A 22,401-nucleotide genomic window follows, 5' to 3' on the forward strand; every position below is an offset into this window, starting at 1 on the left:
ATGTGCAATAATAATCATGTGTTAATAATCACTGCTGTTTGAAATTCTTAAACAGGACAGAGAGATTTAAAGAGGCACAAATCAACCACTTAGACACAAAACACCTGCAAAGAGCCTCAAAAGGACCACAAAAAGATGTAAAATGACCTCAGAGATACAAACTGATCGCAGAGGTATAAATACAACTACATAAAGAAGAAAAACCACCACAACCAAGCACAGAGGCAACGTGTGACTGTTAAATCACTCACAGTGAGGATGGAGAATTCCTGTCTGTACAGCATGGTTGTTGTGAATGGGCAAACAAAAGGGTCCGTTTTCTCTAGTTGCTTAATGCTATAGCTGCAGTGCTCAGACAGTAACTTTCCCCTTCCTTAGGATTTTTCAGGTGACACACTCGAACGCCATGACGTGTGAAACTGATTGTATGCACAGCAGATTGAAGCATTTGTACTCTTGTGTGTACCGTGTTTGTGGCCTTAATGTTCTTTTTTGTGTTGTGCCCCTTGTCCCCCTGATGTATGAACTGCTATATTGACGGAATTGCTTTAAGTTTCAAAACATTCGTAGTGAAATCAAGGTTTTAACAGTCAGGATGCTGGTTGATATTGGGCGTACAAATGTGTGAATTCTGTTTGAATGGCACCTGAATGATAAATAGATCTTTTTTTTATCTGCATATGTTCTTCTTTGTATGTGATTCTTCCTCTTTAGTCTCCAGTTGCACTTGTGGTGTATGAAGTGGTTGGCTGGTTGTCTGGGCTTAAATTTCTACATCAGTTCTTGCAGTGACTGTGTGTACACTACAGGTTGCTTTCTTTGTGCCTACAATGCATTGTTGCCTTTACACATGATTGACTGTACATTGAGGGGGGATGATTTAATGTATTCAGCAGATGCTTTTGAAGTAGCACAAGATATACAAGCCCCTGGGACTGTGAGTAATGATGGCTGCAGTTCTGCTTTCACATTGCCTCCATGCTGCAGGTGAAGCGATGATAGTGTCCTCTCTCAGTCAACTGACTCGTGCCATGTCTGTTTTCCTGTCTGGTCACTCTGCTTCTAGAGAACTCACACACACATATGCACACACACTTACATAGAGGTGTGAATCTGCAAAGCCTTGAAACGAAGCAACAAATCCTGTAAGTCAGTCATGCACCACGAGTCCACACACTTTCCAGGAGCAGAGCATCTGATCACCCGGTCTAGCAGGACAACAGGCTCCACATGTATAATGTATCAGTGTCTGGGGACGGTATATGATTAGTTCCTCCAGGTTTCTTGCATTCATCTGCATGCAGGGGTGTGTGTGTCTCCATGTGTATGCTATAATTGGACATGTTTTCTGGAGTGGGTGTTTGGGAAGACAGTGAGATTTATGTTTTATCTAGGGTTGCAAAGGGGCGGAAAATTTCTGGTAAATTTCCAGAAATTTTTGATAGGAATTTAAGCTTAGGAATTTTGGAATTAATGGGAATTTATGTGAATCAATTGGAAATTTTGGGTCATTTATACAAACTGTATCATATATAAACATGTTTGGTCATAAGCAGATATGTGTGCAAATTCATGCAAATTAAAAAAAAAAATGTTTACTTAGATTTATTTCTGAATAGAACTTATCTTATTCTATCATTGAACAACAAAAAAGAATGAAATAAACACATTCCCTATGATTTTCCCAACCCCAATGTAAAATTTTTTACAAAAATGTAAAATGAAACCTCCCAGTAATATCATCAATCTTATTTGACTGCATGTAGTCCTCAAATGCAGCGGTGTGTCTTCAGTAGTCTTGCAGTAAGTAGTGTGCAGGATTTTAGACATTATCTTTACATGTGATTGATGACTACACAGTGCATGCAGGGGGCATGACCTCATTAGCCTCGCAGTAAGTACTCTGCTTTGTGCATGTGACTGAGAAATGCACAGGGTGAAAACTCTACTGAATTTGGATTAAATCTGATTGTTTTAAGCAAGATTATGCTGCAAGGTGTTTTTTCAGCCACTTTTGTGTTCCCTGTTATATTCCTGTTAATTCCCATGGAAAGTTTCTAACTTTGAAAATTTTGCAACCCTAGTTTTATCTGATAATAAATGCAGCCTCACATTCACTCACCTCCTTGTGATTATTTACATCACTTGTCAAAAGTTTGGACACACTCTTGACTGTAATGTCACTAGTGTATATGTATTGTGGGAACATCTTCCTGGGGCATGTTGCATGTAATTAGAGCTGCATTAAATGATTTGTGGCTCTAATGATGCAGAATGTGTCACATAATACCCCCCTGACTCTCCAGGCGGGAAACCCCTCCTGTAGGTTTGAGCTGTATGGATGTCTGTGGATAGAAATTACCTCATTATTGTGATGGCTGTCATCAGTCTGAGAGAGGGTGGAATTACATATATGCTTAGCCATGGCTGTTGATAAGATTGTGTCACTGTGTGTTGACAGTCCTATAGAAGAAATCTTATGGTTGGTTCCTGTCCCAGTAGCTGGTTTTGAGCCTCAGAGTATTGAGGTTACTGGGTATTGCTTTTAATCACTTGTAACTGACGGAAAACTGTTAACACTTATGAAAATTCACTAATTGTCCAAGCAAATTTGCTCAGTATTTGCTGGTTCCAGTGACTTAGATGTTAGATTTTGCTGGCCCTATTACTTGTACAGCATTGTATATGTGTATCTTAGGTTGTTTTTGACACAAAAAGAAGCAGTTCACCTCCCTCCAAGTCAGCACCTTCAGCTCTGGGAAGCTGTGATTTTCAAAAACATTTTATAGACAAAATTATTAATTAAAAAGTAAACTAATTAGCAATGGAAAAAGTATCAGCCCTAATTGGCTCTTAGAGCAAAACTCTACAAATGTTATATGAAAAATTAAGATGGTCTCTTCCAGGATGACAGTGGCCCAATCCATAGGGTGCTGAGGGGACACTGAATGGTTTGATGAGTATGAAAATGTTGTGAATCATATGCTATTCTCTTCACAGTCACCAGATTTCAATCCAGTTGAACAGTTATGGGAGATATTGGCATAATGTCCTGATGTGTTAAGCAGCGTCTCCACCGCCATCATCAAAACACCACAGGAGGAAATATCTTTTGGAAGAATGATGCTCTTCCCTCCTGTAGAGTTCAGAGGCTTGGAGAGTCAATGCCAAGGTGCACTGGAGCTATTCTGATAGCACATGGTGGCCCAGCGCCACTTGTGTCACTGTGACACAAGTGGTTTGACTTGCACTGCAAGTGACAGTTTATTAGGAGAGTTGATAGAGGCAAAGACATGTAAAGATAGAGCACAGGCTGCATTGGTCTGTTGTGTAGCAGTGAGGGCTTCCCCGAGGGCCTGATGGCTCTCATATTCTCTCACACTCTCATTTACTTTTAATGGTGGAGCTGCTCTCAGCAGCTGCTTTCTCAGTCCTAGGACATTCCATGGCAACCAGACACTTATCTCTTGATGAGGGTAGAGAAGGAGAGCCAGGGAACAAAAAAGAAAGAAACAATACAAATAGACAAAATATCGACCCATCCTTGCCTTTCCATTAGGGCACTTGAACACTTAAGACACTTCTCTCTTAGTTTTTCTTTCTTTGCCTAGGGCTATGTAGAACAGCATCGCATGTATCACTCAAAGCATTTGATAAATCAGTTTGGTCTTATTGTGTTTTTAACATACTAAGATCCACACTTAACGTTTCAGTGTGTCATTATGCAGCGTACATTATCCTTGTGCTTATTCTTGCACAGCTAACCAAGGTTTCACTGCACCGCACTGCAGTGTTCCCCTTTAGTGAACCCCAGCAGGGTCAGGAGGCAGCATTACATCATTCCCTAACCCATAAATGATTAAACAAAAGGAAAGCACAGTCTGTCAGGAAAGTACAGCTGATGCCACAAAGTAGAGAGAGGAATAACTTAAAAGCTCAGTATGATAACTTTGAGTAAAATAGTATCATGGTCTGAATTTACAGCTGAAGTCGTCTGCAATATCAATGAGATTAGACGGTAAACAAGCATGTGCTGCTGCCTGCTGATGACAGATCATAATGGATTTAAAAGTGCATGTGAAATGGTAACACTAATAAATTATTTATCATTATCCTTTCTTCCAGTGTGAAGCCACATTTTTGATTCATTGTACTAGCCAATACACAACAGATCAAAATAGACTAATCAGAATAGTTAAAGATGAGCTAAGTGCTCAGTGTCCACCTTAACTACAACACTGCAAAAAAATTCCATTAAGAAAACATCAACAGCAGCATTAACATGGTTTAACTGTGTGTGTGTGTGCGCAAAATTGTATACGTATTGTATGTTGATCCCAACCTTGAAAGACTCGTCATAGGGACTAAGTTAAAACAGAAGAGAACAAATGACCATGACGTACCTTCTTCATAGACTTAGTGGATGTAAACAAATCCATCTCCTCTGGCATCCCATCAGGCTGAAGAGGCGGAGACAGCTCAAGCAGAGCCAATCGGAGAGGAATGTGAATGAGCATAATCATGTAATTATCTCCTGTCCAGACATCCAAAATGACAGCGACCCCAACAACCTAAGAAACCGACAGAGAGTAATAGCAAAGCCACCTGCAGGTTCAGATGATAGCTGTAAAAGTAACAGTTACAACAGAGCAAAAAATAAAAGCATGATGCTACAGACAACTTGGGGGAAAAGGCTCCATTATAATGAAAATACATTAGATTAAATTGAATTTGCTCAGTTCAGGGAGTGAAATCAAGGTTCAAGGTTCAAAGTGTTTATTTGTCATATGCACAGTTAGGAAACGTGTTTCCCAGTACAATGAAATTCTTACTTTGCCGTCCACATGAATGCCACACAATACAAGTGAAATATAAAGTAGATGAGCAATGACACAAATCTAAGGCACTTTAAAGCAGCAAGTGAAGTAAGCAAATAAAAATACAACAAGAACACAATATAATGCATAGAGAAATATATGCTATGTGGGAGCTGTGATGTGCAAATATTCAGCAGTGAGTGTGCAATTATTCATGTGCAAAATGAGTATGTAAACAGTACAGATGTCATGATCGGCAAGTAAAGCTGCCGATAATGTCGATGGTGAACTCAATTATAAGGCCAGACGAGTAAAATCAGAACACAGTCACTTTAATCAGAGCACTGGTCAGAAACAAATGATAAACCATGCAGGAGTCTGATACAATATGTAACACTCTCAGCTCGATAATCCAGTCCAGGGTCAGAGCCATCAAACTCACACATCCAAGGTATCCACGAGAATAACGACCAGTAGGGGAAGTCCATAAGTCGATGCACAGAATCTAAACAGAATCAGAAGGGTTAGGCAGTACTCGGTGGTTACAAGGCAATCCGGGGTCAGAGCTGGAATAACAGGCATAAGAAAAAATGCTGGAAAGTCTGAACATGAGTTAAAACAATCTGGCAGCTTCCTGGTGGGAGGAAGCTGCCTATAAAGGGGTGTCAACAGGTGCAAACAATTGTCACTGATTAGGGTAAAGAGTCCATAGCCGAGGTGAGACTCTAACAGGAAGTGGTATCAGAATAAAAGAATAAAAGCATGATACTGGAAGACTGTAACAGGAAGTGGTATCAGAGTAAAAGCATGATACTGGAAGCAGAGGAAACAGAATCATGACAACAGATGGAATTACAGAATGAGGTAGATCCTGAGTCAGCTGTTTAGGAGTCTGGTGGTGAGAACATCAGCCAGCTCGCTGGCACATGCCCTGAGAGCCCTCTCAGGGTTATTGTCTGGTCCTGCTGCTTTGCCGGGGTCAGTCTTCCTCAGGACTTTGTGTACCTGGCCTGGTGAGACAGTTAGTGGAGGGGAGGTGGGGAGTTGGGTGGTCCAGGTGTGTGCGTGCTTCCTCTCTGTGCTGTAGCTGAAGGTCTCAAAGCGGGTGTAGGAGGTGTTGAGGTCATCCAGCAGGCTGTCTGTGGAGCTGATGATGCTGGTGGTGGTCCTGTAGTCTGTGATGTGCTGCAGGCCTTGTCACATCCGTCCGGAGTCAGCAGTAGAATAGAAGCCATTCAACTTCTTTCTGTACTGCCTCTTGTGATGGCTTTCCTCAGTCTGTACTTTGCAGCTTTGTACTCCGTCTCATGGCCTGATCTGAATGCATGATAGTGAGCACTTGGCCTGTAAGCTGGATACAGGAACAAAGAAACGTGGTCTGAGCATCCAAGGTGGGGGCGGGGTGCAGCCCTGTATGCACCCTGTATGTTACTGTAAACATGATCCAGAGTGTTCTTGCCCCGGGTGGGAATGTTCACATGTTGGTAATATTTGGGGAGTACAGTCAGTAGATTGCACTGGTTAAAGTCGCCTGCAGCAATAAAAATAGCATCAGGAGTGCCATCTCTAGCGCGCTGATGACATCGTGGAGTTTGCTGAGAGCCTTCGAGGGATTAGCTCTTGGGCTAACATACACAGCAGCCAGAAACACAGCACTATGCTCTTTGGCTAGATAATAGGGCCGGCATTTCAGCAATAAAATCTGCACATCTGGCGAACAGTGCTTATAAACAGTCCATACATCTCCACACAACGAGGTATTGATAAACACACACACACACACGCACACACACCGCCTCCTTTTACCTTCCAGAGTGGGTCTGAATCATGTCTCGGTGAGAATTAGAGCACAGCATTCTCTGATTTCCCGTTGTGTTATAATCCTAGCTCTTAGCTCGTCCAATTTGTTTTCCAGAGACTGTACGTTAGCTAGGAAGAGGCTGGGTAGTGGCGGTCGGGTAGCATGGAGCCCTCCTCTCTTGCCCTGTTTTTGTCTCCATCTTCAAGTCGTTCTCCTAATTTCAGCCTGCTCGCTTTTGCCTGGTGCTTCTGGGACTTCCTGGGAGTTATGGTGGTTGTTGTTGCGGGAGCAATCAATGAGTTGTAGCTCCAGTGGTATGAAACCAGTAAATTCCCAGTGGCTGTGTGAGTTGGCGATATCCAGCAGTGCCTGTCTGTTGTATGTTAGCAATGGGACTAGATGGTGGTAATAAATGTTCTATAATAAATTTGAAGCTGACAAAAGTAATCAGTGCTCTGCATCAGCTGAGTCCCAGAGGGACTCAGTGTGGTTTGGGATTAACACTGACGCACTAACATACTTGCTGTTTCACTTAAAATGTTGTACATCTTGATGCTTGTCTCATTTTCAGAACATTGCTGTCTGTGTGATTAAGTAGTCTGTTCATCCCAAGTACACAGTGTTTTGTCTCCACCCTGAAGCACAATGCTGTTTGAATGCAGGGGTATAAAAAAACCATTTGACTAGTCTCAGCTTTATGCAACTGCATCTACCCAGTGAGAATGGAGCTCAAGCCAAGACAACTATAGCAAATGACCTCAAGATACAGGTGTACTGGTATAAGGAGACAGATAGCTAGTTTATTGTTGTTTAGCTCTACTGTTAGGCTCATGCAAAACAGATTAATCTAACTCTACAGTATTTGTTCACCATAATGGAGTACAAATTGCAACAATTCTTCTTCATGTTGCATGCAAGCTTTGCTTTGTTGTTACATTTGTTTACAACAATCTCAGTATTTGTCCAAGAAGCTATTAACCGTTCTCATTTGCTTAAATAATACCCAAGTCATAAAAATGAGTGTTAGTTTTCAGGGATCACTTTCATTCTTTGGCTACCTATACCTGGATTCTTTTTACAACAGGAAATTCAATTAAAATGCATAAAGAAAAAAAGGACTGTTCTCTAGCTACAAGTTCATATCAAGTGCTTCACATTCTTTCCTTCATCAGACATGTTCTTAACTCCAACAAGTTCTCAGATGACTAATATCTGCAACGCTGACAGCGGGGTTGCAGATTTTACACCTGATTTCTTCTGATGTTAAATTTCAGCCGCAGTTCCCTCCACTGCAGCAGTGGTAAATCAGGTGCTGAGATTATTTATATAAATTTCCATTCTCCCCTCCCTTATTTTTGTGTTCCTGAAGGGAATGCCTTAAAATACATATTACATGAGACCCAACACACAAATGTGTGGTGCCACATTTCTTCTGTTTCTCCACCGCAAATGAGCCACATAACCTTAGTAAATATCCTCTTTGTTCAAGCCTTGTCTGAAAGATATACTCAAGTTCAAGACTCTTGTTCTTGATGGCCAGGGATGTTAACCAGACCTTATAATGAATTTCTGTGGGTTTTACCAAAATTTGGCTGCACATCAAGAGTTTATAATGACTGTGAACCAATGGGGTTAAAGAGGTACATTATACAGTTTGTCACATTAACATTATAGATATTAACTGTCAATTCTGTGAAAACCATCTGGAGTTATATGGTTGATATGCAAATGAATCCTGCTTGTTTTGACTTCAAAGAGCTGGCTGCTCACTAACAATAAACCACAAGCTGCTACTTCACAAGTCCATTAAGGTGAACACTGACATGCATCTAAACATTTTGTGCACTTCTGAAATGGCACCTTTTACTCCCAGAAAGACCAAAAATATCATTAAAAAGTCTCAAGGACACAGTAAGGAATGTCACTCTTTGCAGATGATGACCCACTGTTTATATCAAATATACTGCATATGCAAAGAGTGACATTATTATGCCATTTGGCTTTCATAACTGCACTGGTTAGTCACCTATCAGTTTCCAGTTAAAGTGCTGTTTTAGAGTGCTAATACTGCCATTTGAACCCCTTGTGTGTAATGTCTTAAATGTCATGCCATTCTCTGTTGTAATTTTGTATGTCATGTTCATAGTCTGCTCATTATCATGCATTTATTAATTAGCTTTTCTGTGTGTATTTGTTTTGACATCAAGCTGTTTTTCTTTGTTTTTTGCTCCATCTTTTTCTGCATGTGGCTCATCTATAGCTTTGTACCAATGGCTAGAAGCAGACCGACAAGGCAGAGATCCAGATGCTGCAGCCACAGGTAAATGCTTCATAACAGAGTGCTACACTTTATGCTGTCTGCATGCATGCCTACCTCTCCTCCATCAGCTGCACTCTTCTCCAGGTACACCTTATAAGATAATCTGATACTAAATCCGCCTTAGTCCTGTATAGACTTACAGTTCTTAAATTATTTTCAATGGTTAATGGACTCTTCATATAATCACTTCAGACACATGCTGTGTTTATCATGTTTTTTACACTGAGAGGTTTTAACCTGCTGGTGTCTATAATCCTTCATTTACAGTATTAAACTTGTAGGACTAAATGCAGTGAACCAGGTTTTGATTTTGAGAGAAACTGAATGAAAACCCTGATTATTCTCAGCTTCAGCCTATGTTTGTGTAAGGCTGACAACACTTATATTGTCTAAAGGATCCCTGTGTATCACTCTGCCTCCACCACTTCCACCTGGATTGCACCCTTCAGTCAGTTTCATCCTCTTAGTCTCTCACCCTCTCTCATTTTATTTCTTTGCTGTTCCATATTTGGGTCAACTTTCTTTGGGCTTGTTATTCATATCAGTCCCTCTTGTCCTCCCTGCTTGCATCTGACTGTTTTTCCTTTGCTCCTCAGCTAATCCAAACCATGATGAAAGAAATGAACTCATTCCAATTTTGTGCTTCCAGGTTATTGTTTGCTTTTTATGTCTGCCTATGGAAGTTAATAAAAGAGTATGGGGGGGCTTGAGAAAAATGAATCTCTTCTCTTCTCTTCTCTTCTCAACTCATGTGCTGTTAATGTCATTTCATTCTGGATGTATGGTGTGCAAGGGCAAAGAGAACAGGTGGGGAATCAGCCTGTAGCAGACAGTCCAATGCAATTAGTCTGACCCTGCTCCTTTGTTCTGCACTCATCTTCAGTAGTTTTCTGACCTCTCTCTAGTCATAAAACAGTCAAAACTGTCTACAATCAATACACCAGAATTCAGGTATCTGAAATCAAAGCTTGTTTTTCTTCATCTTATAGGACTGCTTGAGATCTGGTTAATTAAAGGAAATGGAACTGTGTGTGGATTAGCAGTGGGATTTAATAGCCCACAGAAAGTCATTACTGAGCTGCAGATTTGACCCTAGTATCAGACCGCCATCAAAAGGCGCTCCAAAATTTGAGCCTCTGAATCAAAAAGTTTTCAACATGTTGATGTGGCCCTGAGCAAGACACTGAATTAAGTCCTGTCTTTGTGCTGTTAATTGGAACCAGTGATACTCCTGCTGTCTTCACATAGATTAAGGCAGTGGTTAAGTCATGGGGCCAGCAACAGCTAAATATTACTCACATACAGTATATGGTGCTGGGGATTTTGGGGGGGTGGCTCAAAAATATTTTTACCCACAAAAGATCAGAACAGGTTTGGGAACCACTGGCTTTGGGAAACAGTGAATTTTCTAAATAGTTTCTCTCAGGCTGTTTCCATTTTACATGTAATGCATTTTGCTGACACTATAATCCAAAGCCATTTAGAGTGAGCCCTGCAGCACAATCAACAGAAACTGTTGTGTAAATGTAGTTGTGTACAGTTGTGCACACACAGGAACAAAGAGAGAAAGTGGGACCCCCTATGATAGAGTGAGTAGTAGTGAAAGGAAGTGACTGAATGAAAAAGCAGATATAACCAGCTCTGTTAGGCAGCTGTTGTTCCTGAGCAGCTGTCAGACATATTACTACCAACATGGCTGTCCTGCATTAGACACAGTTTGTCCCTGTTATTCTGCTGTGACAGCTGTCTCTCTCTCTCTCTCTCTCTCTATCTCTATCTCTCTATCTCTCTCTCTATCTCTCTCTATCTCTATCTCTCTCTCTATCTCTCTATCTCTCTCTCTCTCTCTCTCACACAGACAGACAGACAGAAAGACAACACTGTGTTTTCATTCCTTGTGGGGACTTAACATTGACTTACATTCATTTGCTGTAGACTTATCCTAACCTTAACCATAACCACTACTTGCCTAACACCTAACCCTAACCCTAATACCTAACACTTAACCTAACCTCACTCTTACATTAAACCATGTTGCCACCCTAAAATTCAATGATTTCATTGTGGGGACCAGAGGTTGGGATGGCCGAGTCCCCACAATGTGAGTGTGTTAACAGGTTTCAACCCCCATAATGTAGGTGAAACAAAGGGATACACACACACACACAATGAAATCACAGTAGGTGGAAGATGTCAGGTCTGTGTTGGCACTGGTGAGCTAGGCAGTTGCCTAAGGTGCCACCAGATGAAGGGGTGCCAAAGTGGTAATTAATTACACACACACAGTATATTTTAAGAATTCTGCCATGCTGATGCCTAATGCGTGTACTTCAGTGTTAAAGTCTTCTCACACTGAAGTGCACACCAGATGCTGAGTGGAGATTAGCAGCTGTAGTACCTACCTACCTACCTACCTACCTACCTACCTAGATTATTGGCTTACTGTGTATGTCATTAATTAAAGCTGATGGCTGCCATTTATTTTATGACTTACAAGGTTAATATAATTCCGAATTGTTTCTATAGGGACATGAATTTTCACGATTATGTTCTATGTAGTAAGAGCAAAACAAAGCTGCAGCCATTACTCTGAATTAATCATACGCTAGCAGCAACAATACAAGCAGAACTGCTGTGAGGGCAAAGAATGTCCTTTTGTGTCTATACAGATTGCTTGCAGGTGATCCACACCTCTCAGGTGCTTAAAATGTATAGTTCAGTTATTAGTTCCTGTTGAGGTTGAAGAGGGATTGTATATGTTGATAGGGGGATAGATAGGGGAACCATAGAGCAATCCAGCTGCTGACAGAAAGAAAACTCATGTAGTGCATGCAGTCAGAGTGGCTGCAAGTGAAAAGCTCCCTATAGACTGTCACCTGCTGAAAAAGAGCATAGATCTTCTGTAAAAATCATTTGCACCAAAAACATTCAATGATCCAACACAGAGAAACATGCACTTAATAAATGTAGCACACTTTCCCAACAGTCACCTCTTTCTTTGTCTACTTGTCTCCAGGTGAAAACTTTGAGCAGAGTCCTCTGAAGAGGACATTCAAGTCCAAAGTTCTGGCACACTACCCAGGGAATGTAGTGGGGAACCCCTTTGACCAGGATGCTGTCAACATGGTAGGTGGTCACTGGAGTATACAGCAAATTAATTGTATATGTGGAAAAAAAAGAGTAGAGAAACTAGGATAAACAAAACTAACAAAAAATAAATACTGTATATAAATAAAATTAATAAAAAATAGCATCCTCACTGTCAACAGTTTGACCACAGTATGAATAAAATCTGTTTTGTTTTGTTTTGTTCTTTGCTTAAGATGAATAGAACAATTGCAACAAATCCACTGCAGTAAACTAGTTTCTCTGGCACTCTCACAACCACACACACACACACACACACACACACACATATACACACACAAACATATTTTTTTACATACCAAGCTGTGTGTCTTAGTGATGGCTGGTTCACCTCCAAGATTAAAAATTATTCAGTTAAAAGATGAAGTTCAGGTTTATGTCCATCCTTCAGTTTTACTCACTCAGAATTTCTCTCAGAATTATGAGAGAAAAGTCAAAACAAATATTTTTTTTTTACAGTGGCTCTAACGCTTTTCCATAGGTGAAGAACTCACACTGAAAAAAAAAGACAAAAGAACATGCAACAAGATTCTCAAGATTCTCAAAAATGTTTCACACAGTGGAACCAAAACCAAAAAACAAAGAACAATCCTGTCATTGCTAAACTCCAACACGGATCTGCATCAAATATATTCTGCAATTTAAATAACTGACTTATTCTGACAAAGGAAATATAACATGAAACTGTTTTTTACTCAATAGTTCAAAAATATCTAAAAGTCTTCCAGGTCCTCCAAACAGCAAAGCAAAGCTAAGGTCAATGGGGACCCTTTAAGGGACACCAGAGGGACAAATCTGGAGGAATACCATGATAGCAGCAGACTTGTAGCCCTCTGCACAGTATTAAATAATATTTTTTAAATTATATTTTCTGCCTAATATAATACATTCAGTAGAGTGTCTCAAATCATTAACCGAAACAGTCATATTAAAGTTGTGTTTAAAAGGAAAGTAGAGTGTGATCTTACTGGCTGCTTTATTGATGAATGGATGCTCTGTGGGCCTTGGCTTGACCACCCCCTCTTTCCCCCTTAAATCCAGCTATTGCACACAGTTTAATCCGTGAAGCTCACTGAGTAGACGTATCTTCCATGGCTAAACTGTAACTAAACATTTAGGGAGAGCTGGGAGAACTTGGTGGTGTAGGCGTTAAGGCCTTGGCTCCACCATCACTAGTATGCATCTCACTGAGAGCCATTGTTGTATGCTGTTCAAAAATCCAGAAAAAAATATTTGAGAGAAATAACCAAATAATTCTTGCAAGGCAAATACAATGACTCATATTTTAAAATATAACAAAAAATCACAGATCTGTCTGTATCCATCACTGTCTGACATACTGAAGAGAGACAGCATTCAGATATGATTCCACTGTAAAATGAATAATAAGCATGTCAGCACCAGTTCAACTTGTAAACATTGAGACCGTTTGACTTTGTTTTCACTTACTCTTAAGTATATCTATATTCAGTCCTTTTCTTTAAAAAAAAAGCAATCATAGAAAAGTCCTTCACTTAGAAAAAGTGTGATTATTTGTTGGAGTGGATGTACTGTACTGTGAAGGTTTTTATGTGTGTGTGTGTGTGTGTGTGTGTGTGGTTGGCAAGCTCTGGGTGTTGCACATCCATGGTGGAAGGTCACCAGCTATTTTTCCACCTGCCCTGGCGTCAGCACTGTTGAATAATTCACTCGCGGTTCTCGCCTTACTTAGCATGGAAACAGGCCATTATGCAGCAGCGCGGTGAAACCTGACACCCAGATGATTGTGAGCTGTCGGCTGAGAGACATCCTCTGGAAACGGGATCATTTCTTTCTCATTCTACCTCTGATACCCTCTGCAGTGCCTCATTTTTCCCTCTTCCTCCTCCATCACCTGGTCATTCCATCATCCTCACTTCCTTTCTTGTATGTTGTCTTCCCAGCTCCTTCTCCTGCTGGGAGGTGAGAGATGAGCAGGATGGGGGAATATATGCACTGTAACTAAACACTGCGTACATTAATAATTTATTTAAATATTGTATGAACAGATTTTTCTTCAGTATTAATGTTGGTGGTGGTTACAGCTCAAACAGGAACTGCTACTGTAATTCAGCATGACTTTCCAGGGTATAGACTTGTTAACATGTCAACAAATATAAGCAAAAAAAAAAGCTGTAATGCAGATAATTTTAAGTTTCATACAGTATCTGACACTGACATTTGGCATGGTTCACCCTCTTATCTTAAAGCTTAACACAAATCTTATAAAGCCTAGTGGGAGGCGTTAGGTTTTTTGGGTTGTCCTTCCGTATGTCTGTATGTTTATCCATCCCATTCTCGTGAATGTGATATCTCAGGAACACCTTGAGGGAATTCCTTCAAATTTGGCACAAACATCCACTTGGATTCAAGGATAACATGATTACATTTTGGTGGTCAGAGGTAAAAGGACAAGGTCAGAGTGAGACCTCACATCTGTCCCATTCTTGTGAACTAGACTAGTTGGTGGAAACATACAACTGCAAAGTGGTAATTCTAGTTTTACCTTGCGAAGAGAATCTTACACCACTTATCAATATATAGAAAATAAGCTGGAGTTAGAGGTCGTCTTAACAGTGCACAAAAAATTACTTTTCAGCTTTGTCCTTTTAAAAAAAAAATCATACACACCTGAAACACATTTTATTTTTATTTAATTAGACACACATTCATTATTATAGACACATAAAAGCAGCATATATTTATAACTTCTAGCTTTTTAAGAAAAATCATTCCTAGACAGATTATTAACAGTTAACACAGTTTTGCATTATTTACATCATCTACATCATCATCATCATTATTTATATTGTATTTACATTTAATTTACCTCATTTCATCAGAGTTGCCTTTGCATAATTGAATATTTTCTTTGTGTGTGTGTTTGTGTAATGCAGCCCTTTGCTATGCTAGTCTCTCCCTGTAGAAATCTGGGGTTCACAGCACATTAATGGCTCAGCCATCAATATGCAATAAAAACTGCTGAACATTGTCTCCTCTCATTTTATCTTGTTTAGTTATATGTTTAGTGCCACATTTCCACCCTGAGAACTCCAGTTGACATCTACCAACAGATACAGCTAACAACAGCTTCTTACAGTTTAGCAAAGGCCTCAGCCGGTTCCCTGCACTGCAAACAATAAACCATATGTGCCTCCTCCATCCCCATTGTCCTCATTTGTTTTTAATATGAACAAAGTAAACAGGAAAGCAGTTGAATGAGGTTGTTTTGTGCTGTGACTCCTGCATCTTGGAGGTCAAATGTTCAAACAAATCACATCTGCTCTGTCACATTTTTGCTTTTCTCTCATGTTCATCAATTCTAAACATGCCCCAGCTCAAGACATTATTTATTTGGTACAGCGTTTGTCAAATTGCATGGCATGTTTGTCACTGCTCTGTTTGTCTTCATTACCTTCCTCAGCTCAGTGGGGCCGAGAGGTGAAACACATGAAGTGTAATTGTTTTCTAGATGAAATGACTAATACCAGATGCAGGCTGGATGTGGAGGAGAGATGATCTGTCAGCACTGATCATTGACACACATGAATCATGCATAGTCCAGATCACTAGGCTTGTGTGTGTTTGTGTGCATGTTTCAGTTGTTCTCTGTAAAGACAGACTGTGCATACCAGACAAAATGAGTAAAATATAAACGTATATGTCAGTGTAAATGTATGAGCTTGTTCATATATGTAAATTTTAAACTTCATACCTATGTATTTGTGGAACAGTAATGACTAACACACTTGAATGCATGTTTGTGTGTGCTGACATAGAGCAACATTGGTCTCCAGTTGGTTTCAGGAGTCAAATCAACATAATGAGAGTATTAAGTCAGATTTATTGCAGGTTGCTACTGACTGGATGCTGTGAACATATCGTGCAGACACACACTGGCAATATCAGTTAGTCACTGCATTATTTAAACTTGTAAGTGTTGGTTTTAGACCTGCAATTATCTTATTAGCAATTAATGTTATTATTTTTTAAAAATAACTGATAAGAGCCTCGGCCCAAAGGGTGTCAGAAAAGAGTAAACGGTGTCCATGCTAGCTTCCCATAGCCCAAGCTGATATTCACCTTGATATGAACATTTCAAAAATCAAATATATAGTTATTTATTTTGTCAGGGTATGTCCATTGAGAAGCCATTTCTCAGGAAGGCCTTGTTCACATTCGGAAAATACCTAGCACAATCAGAGACTAACCTATAGCTACTGAGCTCATTGGAGAGACCCCTTGCTCAAGGGTGCCACAGTGTTGTTAGTAAGGGTGGGACTGGCACTGCTTTGCCCACTGTCCTGCCTAGATTTGATCCTGCCAACCTTCTGGTCACAAGCTCATTTCTCTAACCATTAGGCCACCATAGCCCCATGGTCAGATATTCCGTTTACTGCAACAGACTACAAAGAAAATCAGGAAATACATTTGAGAACCTGGAAGCAGAGACTATTTGGATTTTTTTACTGTAAAATTTCTTTAACAGTTAAATGATTATCAAAATATTACCTGATTATTTACTTGTGAATTGACCAGTTGATTAAACACTTAAGCATTTCAGCTCTAAGAAATTAAAAATAAGCTATCAAGTTGAATGTCAGTATACTGTTTTTCTTCTAACAAGCAAAATTGCAGTTTTTAAATTTATCTGTCCACCTATACTGATCTGGGTTGCAGTGGCCATCAGTGACCCTGCAACTTGTTTGGAAAAGTGGGCAGTCCACTGTTTTCCAGCAGAATAACCCAAGTCTTGGCAATTTTCATCCCATCCCGCCCAATTAATACTGCTCAGGTATATGCTGGTCACTGAAGCCAACAGAACTGCATCATCAGCAAAAAGTAGAGGTTCAGTCTTTAGGTTACCAAAGTGGACCTTCTAAAATCTTCTATGCACTTTTTCATTCTAAATGTCTATGAAAATAATGAACAGAGTTGGTGACGAAGGTCAACTATAGTGCCTGCTTTGAAGTGGTGATTGACTCTTGTTTTCTCGCCTCTTCCTGTAGCTGTGCATGCCTAAAGGCCTGTCATTCCGGACTCAGGCAGATGAGCGTCCTCCTCAGTTCCACTCCTTCATCATCACCAAGGAGGATGGCTCTCGAACCTATGGTTTTGTTCACACCTTCTTTGAGGAGGTGACCAGCCCGCAGATCTGCTCTGCCATGCAGACCCTCTATCAGATGCACAATGCAGAACACGTCTCTACTAATCCCCCTTCGTCATCCTCCTCCTCCTCCTCCTCCAGCATGGACTCTCTGGCCAGCAGTTTAGATGAGGCTGATTCCCCCACTTCCTCATCCTCCCTGTCTTCACTTCGTGTAGCAGGCAGCTATGACTCGTCGCGGGACACCCTCTATGTGTCCAAAGCTTTGTGTCTGATCACCCCCATGCCCTTCATGCATGCCTGCTGCAGCTTCCTATCTCAGCTACACAGGGCTGTTATAGCAGCCACTGCCCCCCCACTGCCGCTGGAGAGCTATGTTCACAACATCCTATATGAGGTGCCGCTACCTGCTCCAGGCCGCTCACTCAAGTTTTATGGTGTATACAAGCCCATTGTCTGCCAGAGGCCTGGGCTGGGGGAACTGCCACTGGCTGACTTCCGTCTTGCAGAGGCTTTTAGTCTGCTGGGAGTGGAGAACCTGATCCAGGTGTTTACCTGCACCCTGCTGGAGATGCAGATTCTTCTGTACTCACAGGGTAGGTCCACCTACAGAATGTCAGAGTAATTAATGTAAAATGACATGTGTAGAATTTTCCACTTGATGTGACTACAGATATGACAAAATGGCAACATCAAATATTTGACTTACATTAATGTCATGTTTATGTTTATTTTTTATTTTATATTTTATTCATCAGAACTAAGGGAAAGATGATACTCTGTTTCCTTTTAGTTCTGGTCCGTTTTTGTTCACACTCATTACAAACATCAACAAATATAAACATGAAGTCATTTGAACTGACAGGTTTGATCACATTTCATAAACAGACAGCAAGTCATGTTACACGTTCCTTAACCATATTTGTCTCTTTATCAAAGAACTCTTGAAGATGCACACAAGAAAAGGTGATGGAACTTTTAGCATTTTCCTTGTTTTCTGCATAAATTGGTCATGAAATGTGATCTGATCTTCACCAAAGTCACAAATATCTACAAACACGGTCACCTTTCATGTCTTTATTGAACATACACATTAAACATACAAAGTTGTGGTGGAAAAAGTAATGGCAACACTTCTGATGTCACTAAACATCACCTGGAGTCCAATCATTGAAACAAGAATGGAAGTGTTGTTTAGAACTACCTTGACTTATAAAAACACTTAAACAGTGTCAGTGTGCTAGTCACAAGAAGCATCAGCTGATGTGAGCCATGCCTCTCGAAAAAGATATCTCAAAAGACCTAGGATCAAAAGTTGGTCATTTGCATGTAGCTGGAAAGGGTTACTGAGTCCTATCAAAGAATTTAGCTATCCATCAGTCTACAGTTAGACATATTATCTGTGAATGGAGACAATTTGGTACTGTGGCTACTCTCTAAATAAGTGGGTTCCCAGCCAGGATCACTCCATCTTAGATGAAAGTGGAGTGAGGAAAGATAAAGTGAATTGGTATCTTCCAGTTTCTGACTGACTGAACACACCTGAGCCAGGTAATCAGCACCAGGTCAGGCAGGGATAGTTGGAAAACAAGCAGGACAGTGGCCCTCGAGGACTGGAATTGGCCACCCCTGCTTTAATTTCTGGGTTTACTGACTGAGACATTTGCATTCACATGTACAGCTCCTCTGCTGGGTAATGTCTAGATAATTTTAGGGTGTTAGCATATCTGAAATGGGCTATTGAAAGACACATCTTAAAATTCAAGAAACTGACTTAGAATCATGGGATTTTTAAACTGACTTCAGTATCATAGTAAACCAGTGATAGTCATCTGGACACCGAAACAGTGCATACAGTGAAAGTGTGAGCTGTTAATAGCTAAATTCACCATACTTTTAATGGTGCCACTTTGCCAAAATATAAAGAAAGACAGGTGACAAAAACAACCCAGAGCTAACTCAATCATTCACTCATTATGTGAACTGTAGTTGATTTTTCACTGGTGATGCTTTGTTCACATTTACTTTTATGTGATGAGGCAGGGAAACTGGTAGTGTCCCATTAAAATTATTTTTTTCTTTACAGACATTTTTTTTAAGATGAGAAAAAAGGTCTCAATTAACCTGAAGTACTCTGATGCACAGTGATCAGATTTTCCTCCTAAATTTCCCATCATCCATTATTCACATCTGCAGTGAGACGCTGGTAGGACATGTGTGTTGCTGGTTGTTTTCCCTCCCACATACTAGAAATCACCTTTGGAAAACTCTGTGAACCAAGGTCAACTTTTGTCCTACATTCCTTTGTCCCACTCTTTTTCACTTTCTCTCAGTAGCTCATCTGGTCTGCAGCACACTGCAAAACCTTCTCTGTGGCTTGTTTGTTTCACTTCTGAGTGGGATGAGTCATCTAAATTGAAAAAAATTGAATACACAGCATATCCACAACCCCAAAATAAAGCCCTGTGTCTACAGTGCATTGCAGTGTGCACATTCTATAAGAGGTTCTGTTCCTGTGGACTAGACTAATTGCAAAAGTTGCTGCTCTTTAAAAAGAATAAGCAAACTACTGTACCGTAATAATAGCGCCGGTCAAATGAGCCATGAGCTTGTAAACCAAGCAAGGTTGTGTTGTGCTGTATCCAGCTTTCTTGAGACAGTCATGCTGTGGACTCACAGCTTTGTAATGACACCAGAAGAGTTGCCACTTACAGTAGATGCTCTAATCTGAGTGAAAGACATGCATGCATTTTACTGCAGCACAGTGATGATCTCATCTGCAAAATGAGAAGCTTTGCATTGTGGGACTGTTAGCAGAAAGTTGTGCAATGAATTGCTGTTTGTTCTGTAAAGTGTTCTTGGGTGTTTGAAAGGTGCCAATACATGTAATTTATTATTGTGATTATTTAGAAGACAACAAACAAAAGACATGCTAGCTTTAGCTTTGGTTTTGTTTTAGTGACCACAGGGGAAATGGCACACAGTTTGGCGTGTGGACAGTGCTGATCCCTCAGTGCTCTTATGAGGGAACAAATCACTGCAGCCACATTAAACATCTGCTGGAGAGTCTGGGTGGAGACTGTTACAACAACATGTGTAAGGCTTTCCACACAAAAAATATGAGTAGAGGTGGCCTCTTTGTGAGACTGAGCTGCCGGGGTTTGTCTTTCCTTGATGTAGCGTTACAGTTTCACAATGACTTGACATGTCCCGTCCTGTTTTTCAGAAACATGCACCATTCCTGAGCCATGTCTCTTTCTGCAGCGCCAGGCTTTGCCATATTAGATCAGTTTCGTTCTAAATGATTATATGCTTGCTTGTACTCATCATATTTGAAGGGGAGTTTCTTTGACAGCAAATTTTGTCGACATAGATGTATCCATTTCTATCTCTAACAGAAGTGATGCATTCAACTTAAGTCAGCAAGAGGAGAAGATAAACTCACTCACCTTTAGATTCCTTCTTCATCATCTTCTTGTTCATTCTTCCGTATGTTCCCCACGAGGCCTCACTGTGTGAGCTTTGAGGTGCTCCAGTGTGAGGAGAGGAAAGAGGGTGAATTTCATGAGGTGTGAAAGAATGTAGCTTAGGAGAAGCACTTTTCAAACCATGTCAGGTTATAGCAGCAAGTGTTATAAAGTCAGCTGAAAGCCTGAGGCCAAACCTAACACTCTGTTGTGTAAAGGGGAACAGGTAGGGTGGGATTTGTTGTAGCATGAAAAATAAACAGGAGTGTATCCGTCAGACTCTCTTGCTGTGTGTCCCACGGAGGGGTGTGTGTGGGAGAATCTTTGAACCTGTTCAGACTTGAGAGAGAAAACTGTCCTCACAGTGATGGTTTCTGTTTGGTAAAATGAGATTACACCACGAACCCAAAAGAAAAGAGTAAGTGATTAAAACAGGTAGCTATAAAACACAATGCACAAAAAACCAAATGATCTTGGAATTCACTTAAAGTGTAGAACAAATTATTGCAGTTAAATCACACACACACATCAAACTGTTCACTTCTTCTCCAAACAGCCATGAGACCAAAGACTTGTTTGTTCTTTGGCCTTTTACAACCACTGTGCACTCACTGTACTTGTAGGTTTCTAATAAATATATACACATACACTTTTGTGTCAGGCTCTGTTCACTGTCACCTAGAGGAAAGGAAAGTAATAAGACAGTGTAGTGTGTTGCCATAGTTTTATTGATTTATTATGTAAGTGTGTTTGTGAGTGTGTCATGCATCTGTCAGCTCAGAGATCATTCTGACTATTTAATATTTGGCCCTGTTTCTCAGCCTGTAGATCAGTAGAGCTGCTGTTCATACAAGGTCAAAGGGCTGAAAATGTGTGTGTTTTTTAAGAGATGTGTACATACACACACACACCAAGATGTGAACAAGCAGAGCAGCTGCCTCTTGTTGAGTTTCTCCTATTGAATATAAATCACTGTGGCCTGTGGATTGGAAGGCTTAATGCATTTTCAGTGAAAGTGCACAGATTCCATATGTGGACACAGAGACAGGAGGACACTGGCTGAATTAGATGGACTGGAGGGAAATTATATGGGGACGGGGTCTAGAAAACTAGATCATGAATTGGAAAAATATTTTTTTTTTTTCTTCTCCTGAGATTGTGTAGGCTTTTCACTTTCCATCATGTTAACGCCAGACAACTGCTTCTGAATTCCAAATAATGCCAAAGCCAGCCTACACCCACTGGCCTTAATCTGTTTTAGGGAACAGGAGAGGCAGTACAATCCTACACACACACACACACACACACACACACACACACATAGAAACATGATTGAAAAGATGCCATCAGAATTATAATTCACCTTGTTTTTAACCCAAACTCATGCTCAGATTTCATATGAATTGCTTGTCCCTTTGGCTCATTAATAGTCTCACGGCATACAATACAGTATGTCTTTCATAAACCTCTCAGTCTTTCTCCTCCATCCACTCTGCTCCATTCAGGAGTTCATATAGTCTTGCAGAGTTAATTTAAAACACATCACTGACTTTTTTCTCATGGCACCTTTTACAAAATTGTGTTCCTCCTTCTAACAAGATGAAACTATCAAACCTTTATTGTCATTTTAGCTCTATCCCCTTATATAATATCATTATTCTTTCCCCCTCTGTCAGACTACCAGCGGTTGATGACAGTGGCAGAAGGCATCACCACCCTGCTCT

The 22,401-nt window shown here is 40.4% G+C and overlaps 1 protein-coding gene across 1 annotated transcript in view; it reads left to right on the forward strand.

The window, feature by feature from the left end:
• The window catches only part of LOC109960954 (DENN domain-containing protein 5B-like), a 65,249-nt gene that overhangs the window by 16,754 nt on the left and 26,094 nt on the right, over positions 1-22,401 (forward strand). The window contains 4 exon segments of the mRNA XM_020601455.1: positions 8,879-8,938; positions 11,955-12,064; positions 17,113-17,806; positions 22,354-22,400. Of these exon segments, the coding sequence (XP_020457111.1) occupies positions 8,879-8,938; positions 11,955-12,064; positions 17,113-17,806; positions 22,354-22,400 (911 nt within the window).

The sequence above is a fragment of the Monopterus albus genome, unplaced genomic scaffold (genome assembly GCF_001952655.1).
Source record: "Monopterus albus unplaced genomic scaffold, M_albus_1.0 scaffold51.1, whole genome shotgun sequence".
Classification (NCBI taxonomy): Eukaryota; Metazoa; Chordata; class Actinopteri; order Synbranchiformes; family Synbranchidae; genus Monopterus; species Monopterus albus.